The sequence below is a fragment of the Corvus hawaiiensis genome, chromosome 2 (assembly GCF_020740725.1).
Source record: "Corvus hawaiiensis isolate bCorHaw1 chromosome 2, bCorHaw1.pri.cur, whole genome shotgun sequence".
NCBI classification, from domain to species: Eukaryota; Metazoa; Chordata; class Aves; order Passeriformes; family Corvidae; genus Corvus; species Corvus hawaiiensis.
The window spans coordinates 19,789,767-19,809,835 of NC_063214.1; the positions used below are offsets into that span (position 1 = coordinate 19,789,767).

Here is a 20,069-nt window from a genome sequence, read left to right on the forward strand (position 1 = left end):
AAAAGCCAGTGACAGTTTAATGGGGCTGTTGACGGAATAATGACTGGTTTAAAGTCTGCTGGAGTATGGCTGCTCTCTAATAACCCAGGACCCGATAATCTGCTGAGTTCATTACTGAGGGGGAAGGGGGAGTGCAGGGGTAGAAGCCACTCAGTGGGATGCAGAGTGGTGGGCTGAGCTGCCCTGGGTGCGGGATGCAGGGGAGAACCCGTGGAAACAACCTGTACTGATGCCATGGAGTGATTGTGGCATCATGCCGGGGTGTCCAGCCACCACCTGCCTCCTCCTCAGGGTACCTGAGATGAGGACGGTGAATGTCAGGTATCCCCACCACAAGACACAATGCCCAGGAAGGGCAGCACTCAGGGCAGGCAGCACCTCAGGAATGGCAGCATTCAGGAATAGCAGCATCAAGCCTGGCATTCAACTAATCCATGTGTCTGGCACACAAGGTCACTGATGCTCCCACCACCACCAGACCATGGGCAAGGACAGGGACAGTGACGGTTCCAAGGGCTCTGGCACTCCGGGAAGAGGCTGTGGGTCTCAGCCAGGTCCCAGCTGAGTCCCAGCCTGTGGCTGTGGAGGAGCCAGAAGACACCCTCACGTGCCCAACCCCCCCCCCCAATGCCAGTTTATTAAGTTGTTTGTAAATGTCTCTGCAATTAATCACTTGCCGATGTGGGGTGTCACATGGCGCTCGCCTCCGCAGCACTATGAATAGCGAGAGCTGGAGAGAGGCCCCATCCATCCCGCTCTGGAGTGACAGGCTCCTGGCTGGATCCATCCCTCCACAGGGCAATGCTGTACCAGCTCAGTGCAGCAGTAGTGCTGGTGCTGCAGAGTGTCCTGGCCCCTCCTCCTTTCACTGGGCTTGAAGACATCAGGGCAGGGGGGTCCCCAGTATCACCACTGCATCCTGGCTACCCTCAGATGGGCTGTCAGCAGCTCACTGCCCATCTCTTCCCTCAGAAAACAGTATGAAGTTGAGGAGAACCCAACTTCATGCTTATGGGATCCAGGGGTTCCCAGCACCACCATTGCATCCCTCCTGCCCACTCCCAGCTTCCCTCAAGTGGGCCACCAGCAGCTCCCTATCAATCCCTTCCCCAAAGAACATGGTTAGAGATGAAGTGAACCCCAAATCTCATGTTCATGGGATCCAGAAGGGTCCCCAGCATCCCCTGCTGCACCCACACTCTGCCCCCAGTCTGTTGTGGGGTGCAGGGAGGACAGACCCAGCTCTGGCTGGAAGCTTGGCTGGCTAGGAGTCAGCGTTTGTTTGGAGCAGGGCAAGATGAAGTGGTTGGATGTCCTGGTGGTGAGTGGGAAGGAGGATAAGAGGGACAGTTGCATGACCAGAGACACAGGTAGGCTGCTGAAGGAAGGGGGGATTGAGGGAATGGTGGTGGGATGGGGGAGAGATAGAGGTGGGGAAGGAAGGAGGGAGAAAGGGAGGGATGGATGGATGGATGGATGGATGGATGGATAAGTGAATGGATGAGTATCTAAAAAAGCTGAGCACTAACGTTATTTCTTGGCACATCCCTGAGGTTTGGTGCCAGGCATCTGCTCCCGGCCCACAGAGTCCTAGGCACCAGAAGCCCCATGGGGTAGCCTGGCACAGCAGAATGGGAGAGGGGTCATGAAACCAGGGGTGGTGAAGGTTCTTCCTCTCTCCCCAACACCTGGGTCCTCACCCTGCCACAACGAGGGGCCTGAGCCACACACTGGTGTAGTTGAGGCTTGTGGCGTGCTGTTTTAAGGGGGCAGTGGGGACACAGGTGCCTCCCCTCTGTCTCCCTCTTGGTGCCTCCTCCACACCTTCCAGCTCTACAGGTGACACTGCCAGCACTGTTGCCACCATCCTGCATGCCGGCAGTGCCTGCAGGTGATTGACAGCCCTCCTGCTCCCACGCATGACTCACTAACAGCCCCTGTGGCGGCTCAGCCCGAGGAGGGGGTGGTGGGACACCCCCATCCAGGGCTGCCGCAGACAACTCAGCAGGGAGTGATGCTCCCAGCCCTGCAGTTACACCCAGCCCCCTGAATCCCTCCATCCCTGCATCCCTGAGGACCAGCATCCCTGCCTCCCATCACCCCTGCACCACCACATCTGCAGGGGTTAGTATCCCCACATCCCTGGAAACAAAGGAAAGCAGAGGCCCAGCTGCCTTCTGCCACTCAGGCTGAGCTCCAAGGGTGTTCCCTGCCACGATGGCTGTGAGGTAAAGCTCAACGGGTTTCCATGGCAAGTTCCAAGGTCACAAGCACTGGCATGCAGCAGCAGAGCACAGCATCAGCCATGGGCTGTAGGGGGGAGTTCCCATGGCTGCCATGACCCATGGAGACAACTCCCAACCTCTGGCTTTGAAATGCCCATTGTGCCTCACACTGCAGGGGCCCAGGCCCTGAAACACACCTGCACACGTGTTCCTTGGTAGCTCCCACCCAGTCCTGGTGACCCACAGTGGCAGTCCAGCGCAGACCCCAACTCTAGCACTGGCACAGTGTCCTGGCTGCACTGGCAAGGCTCAGCAATGCCAGCAGAGGATTGTTGGGACTGGGGTGCTACTGCTCTGTCCCCAAAAGGGCAGCCTTCTCCATGGTACCCATTCTCTGGTAACCACCCAGTAGGTGCATCCAGGACCATCCCTCTGCTCTTCCGGGATGCCAGCTCCCAGTGCTCCCTACCCGGTGTGGCTGGCAGAGACCTGAACACTCCCATTTTGTTTCTTAAGACCTTTAATATCATCAAGAGGTGGCAGTGGGACACAGGGGCTGCTCCTGCCATTTCCACCCTGATGGATGGAGGACAAAGATCAGGGGCACCCACTTTCCAGTTCTGGGTGAATACTCAAGCTCTTGTCATCCTGCCCTACCCGGCATGGAGAGGACCCTTCCCCAGGAGTGATGGGAGTATGATGATGCCGGTGCCTGGGGCCAGGTGTGCATCCCATGGGAAGGGCTCGTCTGGCATCCCACAGGAAGGGCAGCTCCCACCTGCCTTATCATTTTAGAGGAGAAAGACTTAAAAATAGGGGATGGAAGAGGAAACGTAAAAGCCCTCAACTGCAGCTCCCAGCCAGGCTCTGCTTCTCCTCCTGGAGCTGGGAAAAGAAGCGGTGGCCAAAGGCAGCTGGGGCACAGAGTCAGGAGACTGACACCCCATGGGCTGTCTGGCAATGGCTCCCAAGCCCAGCTCTGCTGGGGTGGGGTGGGGGGTGGCCTCGCTGCCATTTCCCCTCCTGGCTGCCCTTGGTCCCCGCAGTGGAAGGTGAGAGGGCCCAGTGGAGGCTCCGGAGGCAGCAAGACCCCTGGCAGGTGCCAGGGTGCAGGGCTGGTGCAGGACCCCGAGGGCTGCCCCACTTGGAAATGAACCTGTGGCACAAGTGGAGAGCAAAGTGTCAGTGAAGGGGACAGAGCAGGCGCTTCCAACCCCCTTCCACCTTTGGGGACATGGCACATGTCCCCAAGCCAAGATGGCAATAGGACAGACAGAGCCATTGGCTCCCACTGCCACCAGATCAGGACAGGGGGTGCAGGCAGGGGGGAAACTCACTGGCATGTCAGTTCTCCAGCTCAGACGTTCCGCAGGAGCTGGGGACAAAGGGCAGACAGATCACCTTTCATCCTCAGCCTCCTCCTCTGTGTCTGGGCTTCACTGGCAGCATGGTACCCAGGGGGACACAGGGAAAACCCCCAGCAAGAGAAACCATGGTCCCCCCAGGGTCACTGCTGTCCCAGCACCCCTCCCCATGCTGGCCCCGTGGCAGGGGACACTCACCCACTGTCCCCTGGGAGCCCTGGTGCGCTGGTCCCCTGTACCAGACCACACAACCACATGCACACTGCGAAGCACAGCCCACAGCAAAGCCCCTGGAGGCTTTCCGGCTGCCCCCCGTTATAAACCTGAGCCTGTGCAGGGGTTCCAGGGCAGCAAAGATGCTGCTCTCTGCCCTTGGGGCATCCCTGGGCACCCATTGGATGATGCCCAACCGATGCCACTGGGGTATTCCCCTGGCATGGCCCTGTCCCCCGGTTTATAACAGCAACGAAGGCCCAAGCGACTGGCTTGGAGGCAGTGGGATCGTCTCTGTCCCACTGCCAGCCCCGTGGCTGGGCAAGACACCAGCACCCGCACCCACATGGTTGGGGGACACCCAAGGGGTGACAGCCCCCAGGCAGGACAGCTGTTGCAGACAGACAGACACCAGGATGGGGAGCTGATCTGTGACTAGGACAGAAAATCCACGCCTGTTAGAGGAAAAAATCAGGAGCATGGCAGCATCCCCTCTTCTTGCATCACATGGTTTGGGACCCCCCTGGACACAGGAGACCCCGCCAGTCCCCAAAGGATCAGCCTGCCCCCCCAGATCCATCACTGGAGATGATGCAGTACATAAGGTATGGAAGCAGGAATGGGAGCCAGGATATCCCCCACCCAGGTTTGGAGACCGGGACCCCCTATCATGTGATGCAGGGGGGATGCAGCCCCACATGGAGGACCACCAGTGCCCCCAGATCACTCACAGTTAGGGGGTCAGTAGCAAAAGCAGCCACACTGTTCCTCATCTCGCTCTCATTGCCCCGCAGCGGGATGAGGGAGATGTTACCCAACCTGGCATCCTGCTGTGGCCGTGCCGCCCGCATCTTGGGACGCTCCGAGGGCCACAGGGCACCCCCATTCTGCAGACAGAGGGGACAGTGATGGAGACCGGAGACTCACCCAACCCAGGACCTCTCTTTTGCTCTGAGGTGCTGGTGTTTAGGGATGCTTGGATACCCCAAAGGGTTTCTGCTGGCTAAGCATCCCTGTGGGACTGTCCCCCATGGGGTGCCCCACTTTTACGGGAGTGATCATCTGGCCCACTCCCTACCTGCACCTGGAGGAAGGTGGCGAACCACTCCCGCAGATCGGCCTGGGTGTCACAGCACAGGTACCTGTGGAAACAGTGTCAGCAGCCAGAGGAGGTGGTGGAGGCAAGTAGGGTGTCCCCTCTGCCCACTCTGGGGACACCCGCCTGCTTCAGAGACCTCAGCTGCTGCTATGCATGAGACCCCAGGGGACTGAAGGGGACAGCCACAGGTCCCAGGGGGAACCTGTATGGGGCCATGGGTGCTCAGCCCGGCTGTCTCCACACATATGATGTCCCTGCCAGTGTCAGGAGGGCAACTGGATGATCTTCAAGGTCACTTCCCATCCAAACCATTTCAAGATTTCTATGATTCCCCATCTCCCCCTGCCATGGCAAAGGCTCCAATGAGCTGCCACATGTCCATCTGTCCCAGGGATAAGTTTAGTATCCCGTGTCGCCTTCCCTCACCATTGCTGCTTCTCGTGCTTCTCGTTTTCGTAGAATACTGTAAAGCCCCAGCTGGAAGAGGACAGTGAAAACATGAATCCCAACAGCCCATGCTGCCGTCCTCTGCTAGCCAAGCACCCCAGCAAACCCCTCTCATCCCTGCCAACCCCCATCCCTGCAAACCCCCCACTGTCCCTGCAACTGCCCCCTCTAGCCCCACAAACCCTCCCCCAGTTCTGCAAATCTCCCCAGCCCCACAAACACCCCCGGGGACAGTGCCAGAAACAGGGCGGGGGAGAAAGACACGGCAGGAACAGCACCGAGTACAGGGCTGTGGACAGTGCCAGGGACAGCCTGGTCCCTGCTGGTTAGACCAGGCTGCAGCAGCGTCCTACAGAGCTGCTCTGACACCTGGTGGCAGGAGGCCCGGCCAGCAGGGGTCGGGTCCGGCAGCCAAAACTGTCCCTGTCCTTGTCCCTGACCCCATCTCCACTCCTATCCTCATCCTTCGGCTCCACAGGCTGCTCACCATGTCGGGGGTCGAAGTTTCTTTTTAACGCCCAGGTAGACCTTCAGGTTTCGGACAGGCCACTCCTTCTCCGGCTTGTGACTCTGGGAAAACAGGGAACCGGCACTGGGTTGGTGGCTGCTAGACCTGTCCCCACCCACCATGGTCCCCCCACCAGTGCTGGGATAGGGTCCACCCCCCAGCAGAGAGGAAAAGCTGTAGTGATGTGGTGACAGGCAGGAGGGTGAAGCCCAGCATGCCCAGCATGGAGCCGAGCATGTGTCTGTCACCCATGGCAAGGGCCACAGGTAGCAGGAAAGGGACACAAGTGGCCTGTCCCCCCTAGACAGTGCCAGTTGCCTTCAGAGCTGGGACCCACACTGGCACATTGTGACAGAGTCTCGAGAACCTGGAACGAGACATCCCCCATGGGGATCCCACCTCATACCCCTCCTCAGCATCATGGCCATGGCCACAGTCACAGCAGTGATGGACCCAGACCCACTCTACCCAGAGCACAATCCAAAATGTCCCACCGCCATCATGGCACAGCATGAGGACCCTTCCAGTGCTGGATGTGCCTTGCCATGACCCAAAAGCAGGTGCCACACTGGACACATGCCTCCATCCATGTTCACATGCAAGCAGTGTTGACTTACAAGAGCCCGATCCAATGCCCACGGGATGGGGAAGCAGCTCAGCCCATCCCCATCCTCTATGGTCCCTTCCCCAGACCCAGCTCTGGCTGCCTGGAGTGAAAGACAGCAGGACCCCCAAGCCAGAGGGGCCAAACAATGCTGGGGGCTAATGGGGAGAGATGGTAGCACCAGGGACAGTTCCGGTGACTGGCACATGTGTGCTGCGGGATTGGATTTGGGACTGACCCTGGATTGGATCTGAGGTCAACCCTGGGCAGACTTGTAAGGGCAGAGGGCATGGGAGCCCCTGCACCCCAGCTAAGCCCCCTGTTCCCCTCCCTACTCACGCTCTCCAAGGGGGGGCTCCGCTGCCTCAGGCTCTGTTCAACAGAGGAGAGGGGTTAAAGCAGAGGTGGGGCACCCTCCCTGCAGCCTCCCTGTGCCCAAGGGCAGGGCATAGGGATGGAGTGGTGATGTGCCAGGGTGCAGTGTCAGATCAGGGCGAGCAGGAACGGGGGGGGCAGGGAGTGGCTGTCCCTGCACAGCCAGTATGCCAGCATGTCCCCTCTTAGCCCTGCCACTGACCAGGAGCTCTGGGATCTGCTCCAGGTGTGGGTGACAGCACTTCTGGGGCCAGCTCCGGAACTGCTCACATTGCTCATGGCTGCCTGCACTGCCTGTGCCATGGCAACCCCATTGCTGCCTGCACTGCCCGAGCAATGCCAGCCCACATGGGTCCGGTGTCATCAGGGAATCCCCACACAGCCACAGTGTGGCAGGGCAGGGCAGGGCCGGTCAAGGAAGGGCAGGGCAGGGAAGGGCCCAGGAAGGGCAGGGCAGGGAAGGGCCAAGGAAGGCCAGGGGAAGGGGAAGGGCCAGGGTGGGAGGCAGGGCTCACCCGCACTTCCTTGTATAGGCGCAGCCAGGAGTGGTTGAGGATGAAGTAGCGATCGTGGAAGCCAGTGCTCAGCCCAAGCCCCAGCAGGTTCCTCTCCTCCCGGAATTTCATCATGCCATGCTTGCAGTCACCCACTCTGCTGGCTAGAGGCACATGCCTGAGTGGCTCTGGCCCCCCAGGGGCCGGTCAGGCCCCCCAAGGAGGGCGCAGCCAGACCCTCGCCCCCATCACAGCAGCCCTCCAGCTGCTGCGGAGCCCTGGCACTGCCCCTCAACTCCCAGGCCAGGCAGGACAGGCAGGACCAGCTTCCCCACTGCACCAGGCACAGCATTTGGCCATGACACCGTATCAGGGGGCTCCAAGTCACATGCTAACTGAGCTGGTTCCTACTTGCACGGATCCCATCCCAGCCTATCCCATCCTCTTCCCCATTCCCATCCCCTTCTCCATCCCCTCCCCTCCACTCCACATCCCCATCCATGTCCAATCCCCATCCCATCCCGTCCCACCCCACCCCATCCCCTTCCTTCTCTCCCTGCCCAGACCATGGCCCCTGCCTCTCACCAAGGTAGAGGAGCATATTCTCCATGGACATCTGCTTCTTCACCACCAGGTAACTCTCTGTCCCCAGGCAGTGCAGGATGGGCAGAACTTTCTCCGAGTAATGCAAGGGCCGCTCTGTCAGTAAGGGCACAGGCAGGTCTCAGGCAGTGTCCCCTGGGCCAGCTCCCATCCAGAGAGTGTCACACTTGTGTCCTGAGGGTCTGCCTCGGTCTTGGCACTAAACTATGTCCCCAAGTGCCACATCTAGATGTCTTGTCAATCCCTTCAGGGACAGTGACTCCACCACTGCCCTGGGCAGCCTGTGCCAGGGCCGGACAACTCTTTCATTGAAGGAATTTTCTCAAATATCCAACCTAAACCTCCCCTGGCATAACTTGAGGCCATTTCCTCTTGTCCTGTCACTTGTCACCTAGAAGAGACTGACCCCTACCCACTGGCAGCAGGAGCTCAAGGCACCAACAGGCAGGACCAGGGTCTCATCCTGCTCCTGTTGATCTCTCCCTTGCTGCCGCCTACAGGCAACTTAGGGCTGCTCCCTTTGGTGGCTGGAGAACCTGGACACCTCTCCCCATCAAACTTCAAAGGTACTTGAACTCCAAAGGATACAGACGGACATCCTGGCCCAAACTCCAGCCCATCTGCAGTACTCGGCCATGTGTGAACTGGATGTGGTGAGCAGCTGTGCTCAATCCCAGATTGCTCCATGGTGCAATCACAAGGAGAGATTTTTCATACCCATCCCTATATCCATTCCCATCTCCATCTGCATCTCCATCCCCATACCTGCATCACTCTGTCCATCACTTTTTCCATCTTCATCCCCATTTCATTCCCATCTCTAACTTCATCCCCATCTGCATCCCCATCTCCGTCCCTAACATCATCCCCATCTCCATCTCTCTCCCCCTCATCACCACCCTCATGCCCCTGCACCAACCTGCCTCTTCCCTCTCATTCACTTCGAAGCAGCTCCAGTAGTCCTTCTCCTTCATAACAATTTTCCGCCGGTCCAGGATCTCGAAGGTGAGCTCCTCAGCTGTCATCGTGGCTGGGATCTGAGAGGCAGGGGGCAAGTCTCCATCAGTCCGTGCCCAGGGCCCTTCCATCCTCACACCACAGAGGTGCCAGCTCAGCATGAGTCTCCATGCCACTACAGAGGCTTGGACATACAACGAGGGGACCCCTGTCCCCTCTTCACCCTCTGCCCAACTGCTCACCTTGACATGCTGCTCTGTCTCTGTCTTCTTCTCCTCCAGGTAGACAGTGCAGATGAAGTCCCCAGCTTGCTGGAGGGCAACAGTAAAGTGCTTCGACCCACTGCTTCCCATGTGTGGGCGAAATCCCCCCCACCAGTGTGGACATCCCCTGCCCAGGGCATGTCCAGGAGATGATACAGTAGACACGGGGGGCCCCAGGAGAAGAGGTCTGCATGTCCAGAACCCACCTGTGTTCCACTGGATGATGCTTCCCGCATCTTCATGATGGCTGTGATTTCGTCCTGCTGCTTCTTCATCTCTTGGTCATTGACCTGCCAGGGAAGAGAAGCCATCAGGGCTGACCAGACCATCGTGGCTCCAGGCTTCAGGTTTCCAGGGTTTGAAAAGGTATGGTCCTCTCTCCCCTTGTCTCCAAAGCAAGAAGTCTGCAGACAGAGCAGACCCGACTTCCTCCTCCTTCCACCTCTGCATTCCCTGTGAATGCCCACATGCTGCGACCCAGGGGTGAACCTACATTAAAGATCTCCACATAGTGGCTGATGAGGTCCTCCACCACACGTCCTGCCTTGTAGTCCTTCCCATCCGTCTGGAAGAGTGTGGGCCCAAAGACAATGGCCAGGTTGTGTGTGTTCATCTGGTTCTCCCCAGAGAAGCACTGGACCCTGTGGGGAACTCTGTTAAAATTCCTGCCCCACAGCCCCCCCGGGACCCCTCCTTCAACCCCCACGCAGGACATGATGCTTGGCATCAGGCACAGCTTGACCCCAAACTCCTCTCCTTTCCTTGCTGGGGACATGAGCCAAAGGATGAGGGCTTCCCCACATCCCAGAGCCCCCCAGGACCCCACAGTGGAGAGGTCAGTGCCCAGCAGGTGGATGCCATACCGGAAGAGGTGATTGATGAGTGCCTTCAGCGTGGCCCGGTTCACTGGTGGGAGGGCAGCCAGGAGCTGCCGGTACTTGCCAACCTTTGCCTCCTCATCCTCCAGCGCTGCCAGAGGGAGAGAAAGAACATGGAGGAGCACGAAGTGGAGATTAAGGCTCAGGGCCACACCATCCCCTCTGCACACTCCACTTCCCCTCTCCTGTCCCACCGTGGAGATAGAGCATCCCAAATCCATGAGGCCAGAGAGCATCCCAGGTCTGCAGAGCTGGAGCGTGCCAGGGCTGAAGCATCCCAGAATTATGGGACCAGGGTAACCCAGCTCCATGGGACTGGAATATCCTAGCTCAATGGGAAAAGAGCATCTCAGGTCCATGGGGCTGGAACCTGCCAGTTCCAAGGTGCCAGAGCATCCTAGGGATGGAGAATCCCAGGTCCATGGGGCAAGAGCACACCTGCTTTATGGGGCTGGAGCATCCCAGACCTGTGAGGCCAGGGCACCCCAGCTCCATGAGGCCACAGCACCCTAGCTCTGCAGGGCTAGATCTCCCCAGATTCATGGGAACAGAGTATCTCAGCACAATGGGACTGGAGCATCCCAGCATCATGGGGCCAGAGCATCCCAGCTCCACAGGGCTGGAGCATCACAAGGCTAGAGCATCCCAGCTCTCTGAAGTCAGAGCATCCCAGCTCCATGGGGCCATAGCCTGTGTCTGTTGGGTGTTCTGCTGGGTACATCCATCCCCAGTGACCGGATCCAGAAGGGAAGGGCAGCGGGATCTAGCTGTCTCCCCCGGCTCAGCCCCACCCTTGCCAGAGCACAAGTCTGCACAGGGGCAGCGTGAACACACTCCACTCTCCACCCACCACTTGAGACCCCAGCACAGGCGAACATGTGGAGCCCAGATATGTTTCTCCAACCCATGAAGTGGACAAATAGGCTGCACAGAACTGGGCAGCCCACGCCCCTCCTCCTGCCATCTCCAAGCAGCCCCCAGAGCTCACCTGTGGCCCACAGCCAGTCTGGGGCCCACCGCCGAGTGAACAGCCCATCCCCAAGGTCACGGAAGAAGCGTTTGAGGGTGTTGGCCACATCGTCCACCTGGTGCTCGCCCTCTTTCAGGCGGACGCGGCGCGCATCCCGCTGCAGCACCTCCAGAAGGCTGGTGGTCTTGGAGTTCTGCCCACTCTTGCGGTAGATTCCCTCAGACGTCAGCCCTGAGATGGAGCCAGTGGGGATGAGACCCCTTCTGCAGGAGACAGACCCCACTCCTGGCCCACCAGCTCCCCATCAAACACTGCAAGGTGCCACAGAGTATACCATCCCACAGGTGTTCTTGTAACTGGAGCCAAAGCCCTGCTGCAGATGGAGCCCTCCCACACAGCTGAAGCAGATGTTCAGGGAGGGAGGGAAACATGTACCACAAGCACATCGGGTTCTCAGCCTGCCACGCCACACCAGTGGGGTGACCCAAATGCCACGCTCTGGTCCCCACCAGCATCCCAGGACTTGACCCATACCGCACTGGGTGATGTAGTCAATGCAGCGGTCCACTAGCAGTGGGACGTCCGACTCTGTCAGCTGCTGCTCCGACAAGGTGTCTCCCGAGCTGCCTGCAGCCTTCTGGATGGCGTGGACCCAGCCCAGGAAATCTAGCTTCCGCTCCCCTTGGATGTACAGTGTCCTGCCAGTATGCCTGGGCTCAGCAGGGGGCTAGGTGTTCCCCCACACCCCACTGCATGTCTGCAACCCCCAGGAAGGCTGGCCCTGGGGGCCTGCAGGTGATCCCAACTCAATTTTGGGGGTCTAGAGCCATGGCAAGGAGGGCAAAGACACTCCAGAACAAGGAGGGGTTTTTGGCTGGGGGGGCCTCCCTCTCCCCCACCCTCTTACCTCCGCCTCTCCACCAGCACAAGAACTTCATGGTCCCCCTGGATGGCTGGAAAGGAAGGCAGGGAGCCCATTACCTATGGGAATATGTGGTGCCCCAGCTCCACTAGACCCACATGCTGTGGGAGGCTCTGCCAACAGGTTCAGCTCCTGACAAGCAGGGATGGGGAAGACGATGGAGAGGGGGAAGAGGATGAAGAGGAAAAATAGCAGCTGCATTTCCTCTCATTCAAGGAACACTCCATAGGAGCAATACCCACCAGACTCCCACCAAAAGCTAGGTGCACCCTAGAGCAGGATTTGGGGGACACACCCTCCCTCCCAGCCAGGGGGTCCTGCCAGCAGGGCAGGGGCGCTCACAGAGCTCCTGCAGCTTGCGCAGCTGGAGAGGCTCCTGCCGATGGCCATCCTCAGAGCAGACATGGAGCATGGAGCCGACCAGGGCAAACCAGCCCTCCTGGGCATGCTCCAGGGTGAGACCCCCCTTGTAATGCAGTCGGCCAAGCCGCTCAAAGTCCAGTGCCAGCAGCTCCTCAGCGCGGGGGTGGACAAATGACTGAGCCAGGGAGGAGAGGAATCCATCAGCACCACTGTGTCCAGTCGCCACCAGCACCCAGGACCACCCCAGGCCCCTGCATCCCACCTTGGCAATAGACTTGAGCCATTCTCGAGCAGAGTCAGGGCTCTCCACCCCAAAGAGATAGAGTCGATCTGCCTCGGTGTACACCTCAAACGTGCTCTCGATCCTTCAGGAGGGAGGAAAAAGGGAGCCTGGGTGCCCACAGGGGTGGGATAGAGCTGGGTGGGTGATAGGGGTGTTCCAGGGGTGGAAGCATCCTGCTGCATGGCAGCTGATGGCTCTGACAATGGCTGATCTAATGTGGGATCCCCTCACCATGGCCGTGGGCACTCCAGCATCCCAGTGCTGCCAGACACATTCCAACAGGGGATACAGGGACTGCACAGGGGCCACAAAATGGTTACAAAGGAGTTGGACCAGGGTTCCAGAGGGACTACAAAGCAGCTGCAACGAGGTTGCAAAGGTCTTACTAAAGGGTTGGAAAGATGCTCCAAAGGGGCTGCAAATTATTTATACAGAATCCTTGCAAAGCCACTGGTTCAGGGGCCATTGGTGGGATTGGGGACTACAGTCCCCTCCTGCCACCCCTTGTGGATGCCACTGAAGCTGTGCCAGGCCCTGCAGGAGCAGAGGTGCTCCAGGGGAGTGCAGCCTTACCCATGGGCATGGAGTGGGTTGTTCACCAGGCACACGATTTCCTCCACCCTGATCTCACCATTGGGCACAGCGTTGCGGTCGTTCTCATAGTAGCTGAGCACACCATCCTGCAGCGTGCACCACCGCCGGCTGAACTCTGCACGGCACAGGAGAGCACTGAGCAGCCCCCCTGAGCTCTGGCCCACCCCACAGCACCCACCAAACCAGCCTGAGCACTCCAGCAGCACCCACTGGGTGCCCATCTGATGTGACCCCCCACCAAACCAGGCCACCAGGTGATGCTGTACTTCCCCACCCCTTCTCTCTGCCTGAGAGAACAGGGGAGGGTGCAATTTCCCCTCTCAGGGGAATTGCTCTGAATCTCCCAGCTCCCTTTTCCCTTGTCTCACACATGTACCTTCCAGGCCCTTCCGCTCACTGATGGGCTTAGCCATGGAGGGAGTCTTGTAGAGGAAGCCATTGTGGGTAATGGAGGGCAGGTGCACAGAGTAGGGCTTCTCCTCACTGCCCACCATCTCCAGGCGTGGCGGCTCTGCAAGCAGGGAGACCAGTCTGTCATGGGGAGCTGCCCTCCTCCCCCAGCCCCACGAGGCAGCTGGGTTTCCCCCATTTCAGCACAAGGAGCATCCCACAGGCTGCACCCCGAGCTCCCACCACAGCACAGGTGGGGTGCAAGGAGCAGTGCTGGTCCCCAAATCCAGGGCTGCGTGGGAGTCATCCCACATCCTGAGCCCTTCCCAAAACCCCTCCCTAAGCACTGAGCTGGGACAGGATGGGAACAATGTGGGGAGTTGGGGACCAAGCTCCCCCACCACTGAGGTCCTCCCAGGCTGTCCAAGGTCCCTGCTGCTCTGCAGGAGGTGCAGGGCAGAGCATCACAGTCCTGCAGCTGAAATAACAGCACAGGGCTCTGTCACAGCCTCCTGATCTGATCACAGTCATGTCCCCTGCCTCAGTTTCCCTACCTTGCCAGCAAGAGGCAACCCCCACTCCCTCTGGGATCAAGCTGAGATAGGATGCAGGGACACTCCTAAATCACACCCAGATCAGAGTGTAGGGTGCCTGGAGCTCTACAGATGGGGAATCCAGGATGAGGCAGATTCCTGCTCCCTCAGTTCAGCCCTGCTTCATGCAGTGCTGGGTTCATGCACCCCAGCAATCCCAGGACACTGGAGATTGCTGGCATCAGCAGTATGAGCCCGAGCTTTGGATTTCTCTGGCTCACTGGGGTGGCTGGGAGGCCTCACAGCTCTCCCAGACACCTTTAGTGATGACACATCAGGAAGAGCTGGGCCAGCCCCAGACCTGGGCAAATTCCAACTTCTGCAGGACAGACTTGGCTGCCAAGGCAATGTGACAGCTCTGGCAGGCACTGGCCGGCCCCCCACACCTCTGTTCCACCTGCCCAAGTGTTCCTGCCCACCTGTCCAAAGTCAGAGGTTCACCTTGCATTAGGGTGCAGATCCCGTGGGAGCCATCAGCCCTCCTGGAGTCGAGCTCAAGGGCAGGGCACATCCAGCAGAATGGGACAGGTCATTAGGGGGTCAGCCCTCCCACCGCAGGGGCATGCCAGAGGTGGGAGATGCCCATCTGACAGGGGGATGTCCCTTGAAGCTGCCTGGAATGCCCCTAGCATGCCAGGATGGTGTGGGAATACTCTCTCCTGTCCCTTCTCGTGCCTGCAACACCAGCCTGCATCCCCAGCTGGGCTCCAGATCTGTGCTTCCAGCTGGAATTGAGCCCCCAGGGGCGCAGGGGGTTCCCCAAAGCCTCTCTTCCCTCTCGCGTGGTGCACAGACTCTCAAGAGTGCCAGCAGATGGAGAGACTCCTGCCAGGAAGCTGCTGGGCAGGACACAGAGCTGGGATCAGCTCAAAACGCAGCTGTGTCCCCCAGAATACCCCAGCGGCAACTCCAGGAATGTTGTTAGTGGGTGTGAGCCCATGGCGGAGCTTCAAGGGGGTCCGCCCTTACCTGAGGTTTTGTTCTGGAGCAGGAACTCCATCTGCAGCCGCTGCCCACTTCTCTCAGCCAGGGCCAGGGGTGTTGGGCACTGGGGGTCCCCGGTGTCACAGGTCACCGATGCCCCACAGAAGAGCAGAGCCTGCGTCTCTGCCAGATCACTGGTGGTGACGGCCGCACACAGAGCCTGCAGCAGAGCCAGGAAGACAGCGGTGAAGCTGAAGGCTCCCACCGAGGAGGAGAAGGAGACCCCCAGCAAAAGGATCCGGGTGAGCGCAGTGAGCTGCCGGACTCCCGGCTGCCTCCCGGCCGCCTCCCAGCCGCCTGGTCAGAACAAAGGAGGCTCAAACTGGGAGAAAAAGTTTGGAGCCGGCTGCGAATCCCTCCCTTAAGGAGCCGGGGTGAAGTCATACGGCAACGGGGCGGGCCGGCCGAGCCAGAGTAGGAAAACAAACAAGCCCACATGCGAATTCCCTTGGCCGGCTGGGCCCCCCGTGTACCCCCACCGCTTGTGCAAACACTGGAGAAGCCCTGGCAGGGGCAAAGCCATGGCAGAGTGGGAGGCGAAGGTTGGCAGTCAGAGCGCCAGGATGGCATTCCCTGTGTGGCATTCCCTGTGTGACGCTCTAGTTTGGCACCCTGCCAGCAGCCAGCACAGGGAATTCGTGCCATGGCTGGTGATCGGGGCTGCTGGCCAGGTACTCCTGGGGAGGGATTTCAAGCTGCCTCAACTGGGGTGTGCCCCCAGCACCAGCTCCCCTAAGCCCCATCCAGCCGAGTTGGACCCCAAACAATTTCCAAGCCAGGAAGAGGTTGCCTGGCTGTGGTAGGCAGATCCTGTCTTGGACAAGGCTCTCCAGCCTGGACATGAAGCTGGTTATGCCCCATCACAGAGACATTACCCTGTCCCCACAGCTGGCTCATCTCTCCTGGAGACCCCAGGCTTTGTCTTGAGGTGCACAGTGAGGACATAGGATGTGCAATGGGGGCTAGGGGGATATAGGCAGAAATACAGGCAGGGAGGGATGGTGGGCACTCCCAAAAGAGCCTCAGAACCCTAGCTCAGCATCACTTTGCGCCCAGGCAGAACTCTCAAGTGGGTGCTCATCCCTGGGGGCCACTGACCCTGTCAAGCTCCTCCTGGTTGCCGAAGAGTGGGTGGTAGTGGCGGTACTTGCCCTCCCGGTATTTGGCGATGAGGAAGCGCCTCCTCTCCTGGCTGCCGCTGGTGGGGCCAATGGCCTCACTGGGAGGCACATTTGCAGCCCAAAACTGGTTGGCCATCATGTTGCCAAACTGCTGGAAGAGCTGTGGGGACAAGGACAAGGAGAGGCCAATGTGACAATACTGCTGGGGCATGTAGGAGGGCTTTGCTGGGGGCAGGGTCCTGCCCAGGAGAGCAGTGGGGTGCAGGAAGAGCATGGGTGGTGTAGAGGGAGTGGGGAGTGTGAGTGGGCAGGGTGCAGGTGCACCCACCCACTCCAGGCACGCAGCTTCTGACAGCCCCCACGGCTACCAATTCCCCTTCCTGCCCCGAAAAATCACATCTGGAAAGCAGCACCCAGCTGTGGGAGGTGGGGTGGTGCTCAGCATCCATGGGGACAGATTCAAAGTGCTTTTGGTGGCCTCTTGCCACCCCACTACCCCCACTGAACAATGCCATTAAGAGGTTTAGCCCTGTCTCAGGGAGACCCACATCACCTCAACACCCACGGGAGACGCTGCCAGCACCCCGAAATTCTTAGGGGTGGAAGGGGTGCATACGAAGGTCGAGGAGGGGCGGTGCGAGCCGGGGCCCTAGGGATGCTGGGGTGGTTTCAGGCAGCGTTCCCAGATGGGGGAGGGGAAAGGGAGCAGCCGCAGGCAGCAGCTGGAAGCGTTTGGGAGCTCGGGGAGCAGGCAGTGCCGGAGGCGGGGGCTGCGCGGGTGGGACGCCAAGCAGGAATGCAGGATCTGAGCAGGATGGATGGGAAGAACGGAGCCAGCCAGGCTCTGCCGGCGGGAAATGGCTGCCAGGTTAGATCTTGAAATGAATCCCAGCTCCCCCCGCCCACCCATCCCGGCCCTGGCTGCGCCCTCACATTCCTCCGCGCCGGCGGCCATACCGCTCTGCCCTCGGCCCCACGCCAATCCCGCAGCCATGGCCCCACAGCCACTCCGGCCGCTCCACAGCCATGTCCCCATGGACAAAAAGACACCATCTGTCTGTGGCGGGGGCACATAAGTGCCGCTTGTCCTCACCGGCATGCTGAATTGGGTGCCAGGGGTCCACAGAGACAGAATGAAAGGCTGCTGGGGATCCTCTCCCCAGCCAAGCCACACCGTCGTGTCCCCCCAAGGGGCTGGAATCAGCTTGGAAGAGCCCTGCTGTGCTCCAGGACCCCCCAGCCCACAGCCAGCAGCTCTGCCATAGAGAGGGAACAGGGTGTCATCCCCAAAAAGGGCTTTTTGGGACTGGTCTGTGCCAATACCTCGATCAGCTCCTCAGTCCACACCTTCCTGTCCATCTTCAGGCTCCGGACTTTGGTGATGCCAGGCCCCAATCCCCGGTGTTCCCCTGCCAGTGAGATGAGCCATTAGAGACCCATTTTGGGGTGGGAAAGGTCTGGGAGTCCCCAAGGATTCCCATTTGTGCCCCTCCAGATATGGGTACCTGCACATCTCTTGCAGATGACGACACAGAGGTTGATGGAGGCCCAGTCGGGTTTGGAGGAGCCACAGTCGGCACAGAAGCGGTTGGACTCCACTGCCCAGATCCTCTCGGCCACCTCAGAGTTGGAGAGTGCCTCAGCGATGGACTGCTGCATGGCCTCCACCCATTCCTCCTTCTCCTGCTCTGAGTCAGCAGAGAAGCTGCCAGCAGGGATGGGGGTGAGATACACCATGGCTCAGGGTGGGCAGCACCCTCAGCACCCCCTCGTCACCCTGGGCTCACCTGAAGATCCTGTATGGTGTGGTGAGGTCAAAGCCCCGGCGATCCACCTCCTTGACGTTCCCCACATTCATCTCTATGTAGGTGATGCCAATCCCCAGCCGATAGTCCTGGTGGGGGAGGGTGGGCAAGGGATGAAGGGGGACGGATGATGGGATCCAATGCCTGGGAGGTGGGGTAACTGTGTCCCTTCCCCGCCCAGCTCTCATCCTGAGGGTACTTAGGGCACTGCAGACTCTGGAGCAGCTACAGTGGGTGTGATGCTCCTGGGAGAGCCCAAGACTCAGAGCCAGCAGAGAGGGAGGGCTGCACCTCGGAGGTCAGCACTCCGTGGCTTCTGTGCTGTCCCCATTTGAGGGGTGGCTGGCCTGGGTGTCCTGGCTCACTGCTGCTCTGCTCAGGCTGGGAGTGCAAAGGGAACAGGTCCCCCTTGAAATAGCATCAGGGTCTCCCGTAGTGCCACAGCTCCCCCAGCTACCAACCTCTGCATTCTTGTAAAGGAACACTTTGTCTCCAGCCACCACCACAAAGAGCTTGTGCTTAAAGCCCCGTAGCTCCAGGAAGCCACTCTTATCGGCTAGCTCAGTGGCACTGTCAGTGGCTGAGGACATCAATGTCCTCTCTGGAGCTTTGCTCTTCCGCTCCTCTGCAATCTGCTGCAGGGTTTGTATCCACTCGTTGCGGTCTGCTGTGGGGCCAGAGGCAAGATGCGTTAGGATCAGCCTGGGCCCAGGAGCCAATGGGACTCATCCCGTGGGCTGAGAAGGGAGAGCAGCTGGGGAACAGGGACCCCTGTCACTCACCATCATTCTCAGCCCGGAACACAAAGTTGCGGTTGTTGGTGACAACCTCAAATTTCTGGTCCCCGACGCTGCCGACGCGGGAGATGGAGGAGACGGGAATGAGCCGCTTGGAGTAGGTATCCTGGGTCAGGGAGTGGGGAGACATGCTGCTCATGGCTGTGGCCTCGGGTTCCCAATGCTCCAACTCCCATGTCCAGGAGGCTCTGAGCCTCCCACGTCTCACCCCCAGCACCCAGCCATGGCTGCTCCCTGGCACAGCCACGTCTCCCACTTGGGATCCCCAGAGGGAGGTGGTCCTGCTGGGGCAGCTCCTCTGCCACCTTCTCATCCCAAACCCCCAGATCCATCTTCTCCACCCACCTTTTCACTGTCAAAATAGCGGAGGTAATCAGCGTCAAGCTTCACCCAGCGTTTCTGGTAGATGTAGGACCTGGGAGGGGACCGGAGGGACCCGTTGGAGGGGATGTCCTTGAACTCAGGATGATTGTGCTTGCGTGTTCACGCCCCAGTTGCCAAAAGCCTGGGGCTACCTCACCATTGATCCTGCCCTGTGTCCCCAGCCCTCGATGTCCCCAACCCTCCATCCTGTGCCATGTCCCCAGCCCTACTTCCTGTGCTATGTCCCCAGTCCTCTATCCTGCACAGTGATGAGAGGCCTGTCCCGGCCAGCCCTTGAAGTCCCCAGCCATTGATCCTGTGCCCTCATGTTGCTGTTGGGGACAGCAATGGGGACTTCATGCTTTCCTCCAGGCACCAATTAAAACATGGAGCTGAGAACAAGGGCTGCCCCTAACAACCAGGCAGGGTTCAATCCACATTCCAGGATGTGGAGGCACATTCCAGGCAGGATCATTGGCACCTGAGCAGAGGGAGAAGCTGTGCATCTCTATCAGGATGGGGATACGGATGAGAGGCAGGACCCTGGGACTGGAAGAGAGCCCACCAGAGACCCCTTTGCCCTCCCCAGCTGAGCATGCAGACCAACCACGCACCACAGGGAAAGGCAGGACACTCTCCAGCCCATCCCTGGCTGCAGGAGAAGCCAAGCCCTTTCCAACACAGCTCCAGCAAGCCCTGCCATGCAGCCCCCTACCAGCACTGAACCCCCAGGTCCCCCTTGCTGGTGGGACTGGGGCCTGGTGCGGTGGCAGGGACACAGTGGTTGCTCAAGGGCTTGTTTACTCAGGCAAGGTTTGCTGGAGCAGCTTCCCAGGGACCTTCCAGCTGCTCTC

The 20,069-nt window shown here is 59.5% G+C and overlaps 1 protein-coding gene across 11 annotated transcripts in view; it reads right to left on the bottom strand.

The window, feature by feature from the left end:
* The window catches only part of ARAP1 (ArfGAP with RhoGAP domain, ankyrin repeat and PH domain 1), a 38,604-nt gene continuing 18,535 nt past the window's right edge, over positions 1-20,069 (bottom strand). For 5 of the 11 annotated variants that reach the window (XR_007201483.1, XR_007201485.1, XR_007201484.1 and 2 more), the window contains 28 exons: positions 19,198-19,267; positions 18,838-18,958; positions 18,517-18,722; positions 18,038-18,144; positions 17,756-17,955; positions 17,574-17,659; positions 16,228-16,410; positions 15,115-15,289; positions 13,539-13,673; positions 13,142-13,277; positions 12,548-12,650; positions 12,265-12,460; positions 11,908-11,953; positions 11,535-11,698; positions 11,019-11,231; positions 10,016-10,121; positions 9,646-9,793; positions 9,359-9,442; positions 9,132-9,200; positions 8,852-8,969; positions 7,915-8,028; positions 7,351-7,493; positions 6,800-6,832; positions 5,836-5,918; positions 5,328-5,378; positions 4,881-4,944; positions 3,563-4,689; positions 1-3,381 (listed from right to left, as the gene is read on the bottom strand). Coding sequence is in view for 4 of the 11 variants with exons in the window: in XM_048293661.1 (XP_048149618.1) it covers positions 3,583-3,600; positions 4,534-4,689; positions 4,881-4,944; positions 5,328-5,378; positions 5,836-5,918; positions 6,800-6,832; positions 7,351-7,493; positions 7,915-8,028; positions 8,852-8,969; positions 9,132-9,200; positions 9,359-9,442; positions 9,646-9,793; positions 10,016-10,121; positions 11,019-11,231; positions 11,535-11,698; positions 11,908-11,953; positions 12,265-12,460; positions 12,548-12,650; positions 13,142-13,277; positions 13,539-13,673; positions 15,115-15,289; positions 16,228-16,410; positions 17,574-17,659; positions 17,756-17,955; positions 18,038-18,144; positions 18,517-18,722; positions 18,838-18,958; positions 19,198-19,267 (3,328 nt within the window). In the remaining 7 variants the exon portion in view is untranslated. The remainder of the gene's footprint in view (positions 3,382-3,562; positions 4,690-4,880; positions 4,945-5,327; positions 5,379-5,835; positions 5,919-6,799; positions 6,833-7,350; positions 7,494-7,914; positions 8,029-8,851; positions 8,970-9,131; positions 9,201-9,358; positions 9,443-9,645; positions 9,794-10,015; positions 10,122-11,018; positions 11,232-11,534; positions 11,699-11,907; positions 11,954-12,264; positions 12,461-12,547; positions 12,651-13,141; positions 13,278-13,538; positions 13,674-15,114; positions 15,290-16,227; positions 16,411-17,573; positions 17,660-17,755; positions 17,956-18,037; positions 18,145-18,516; positions 18,723-18,837; positions 18,959-19,197; positions 19,268-20,069) is intronic. The other 6 variants (XR_007201486.1, XM_048293663.1, XM_048293661.1 and 3 more) reach the window with 6 other exon arrangements.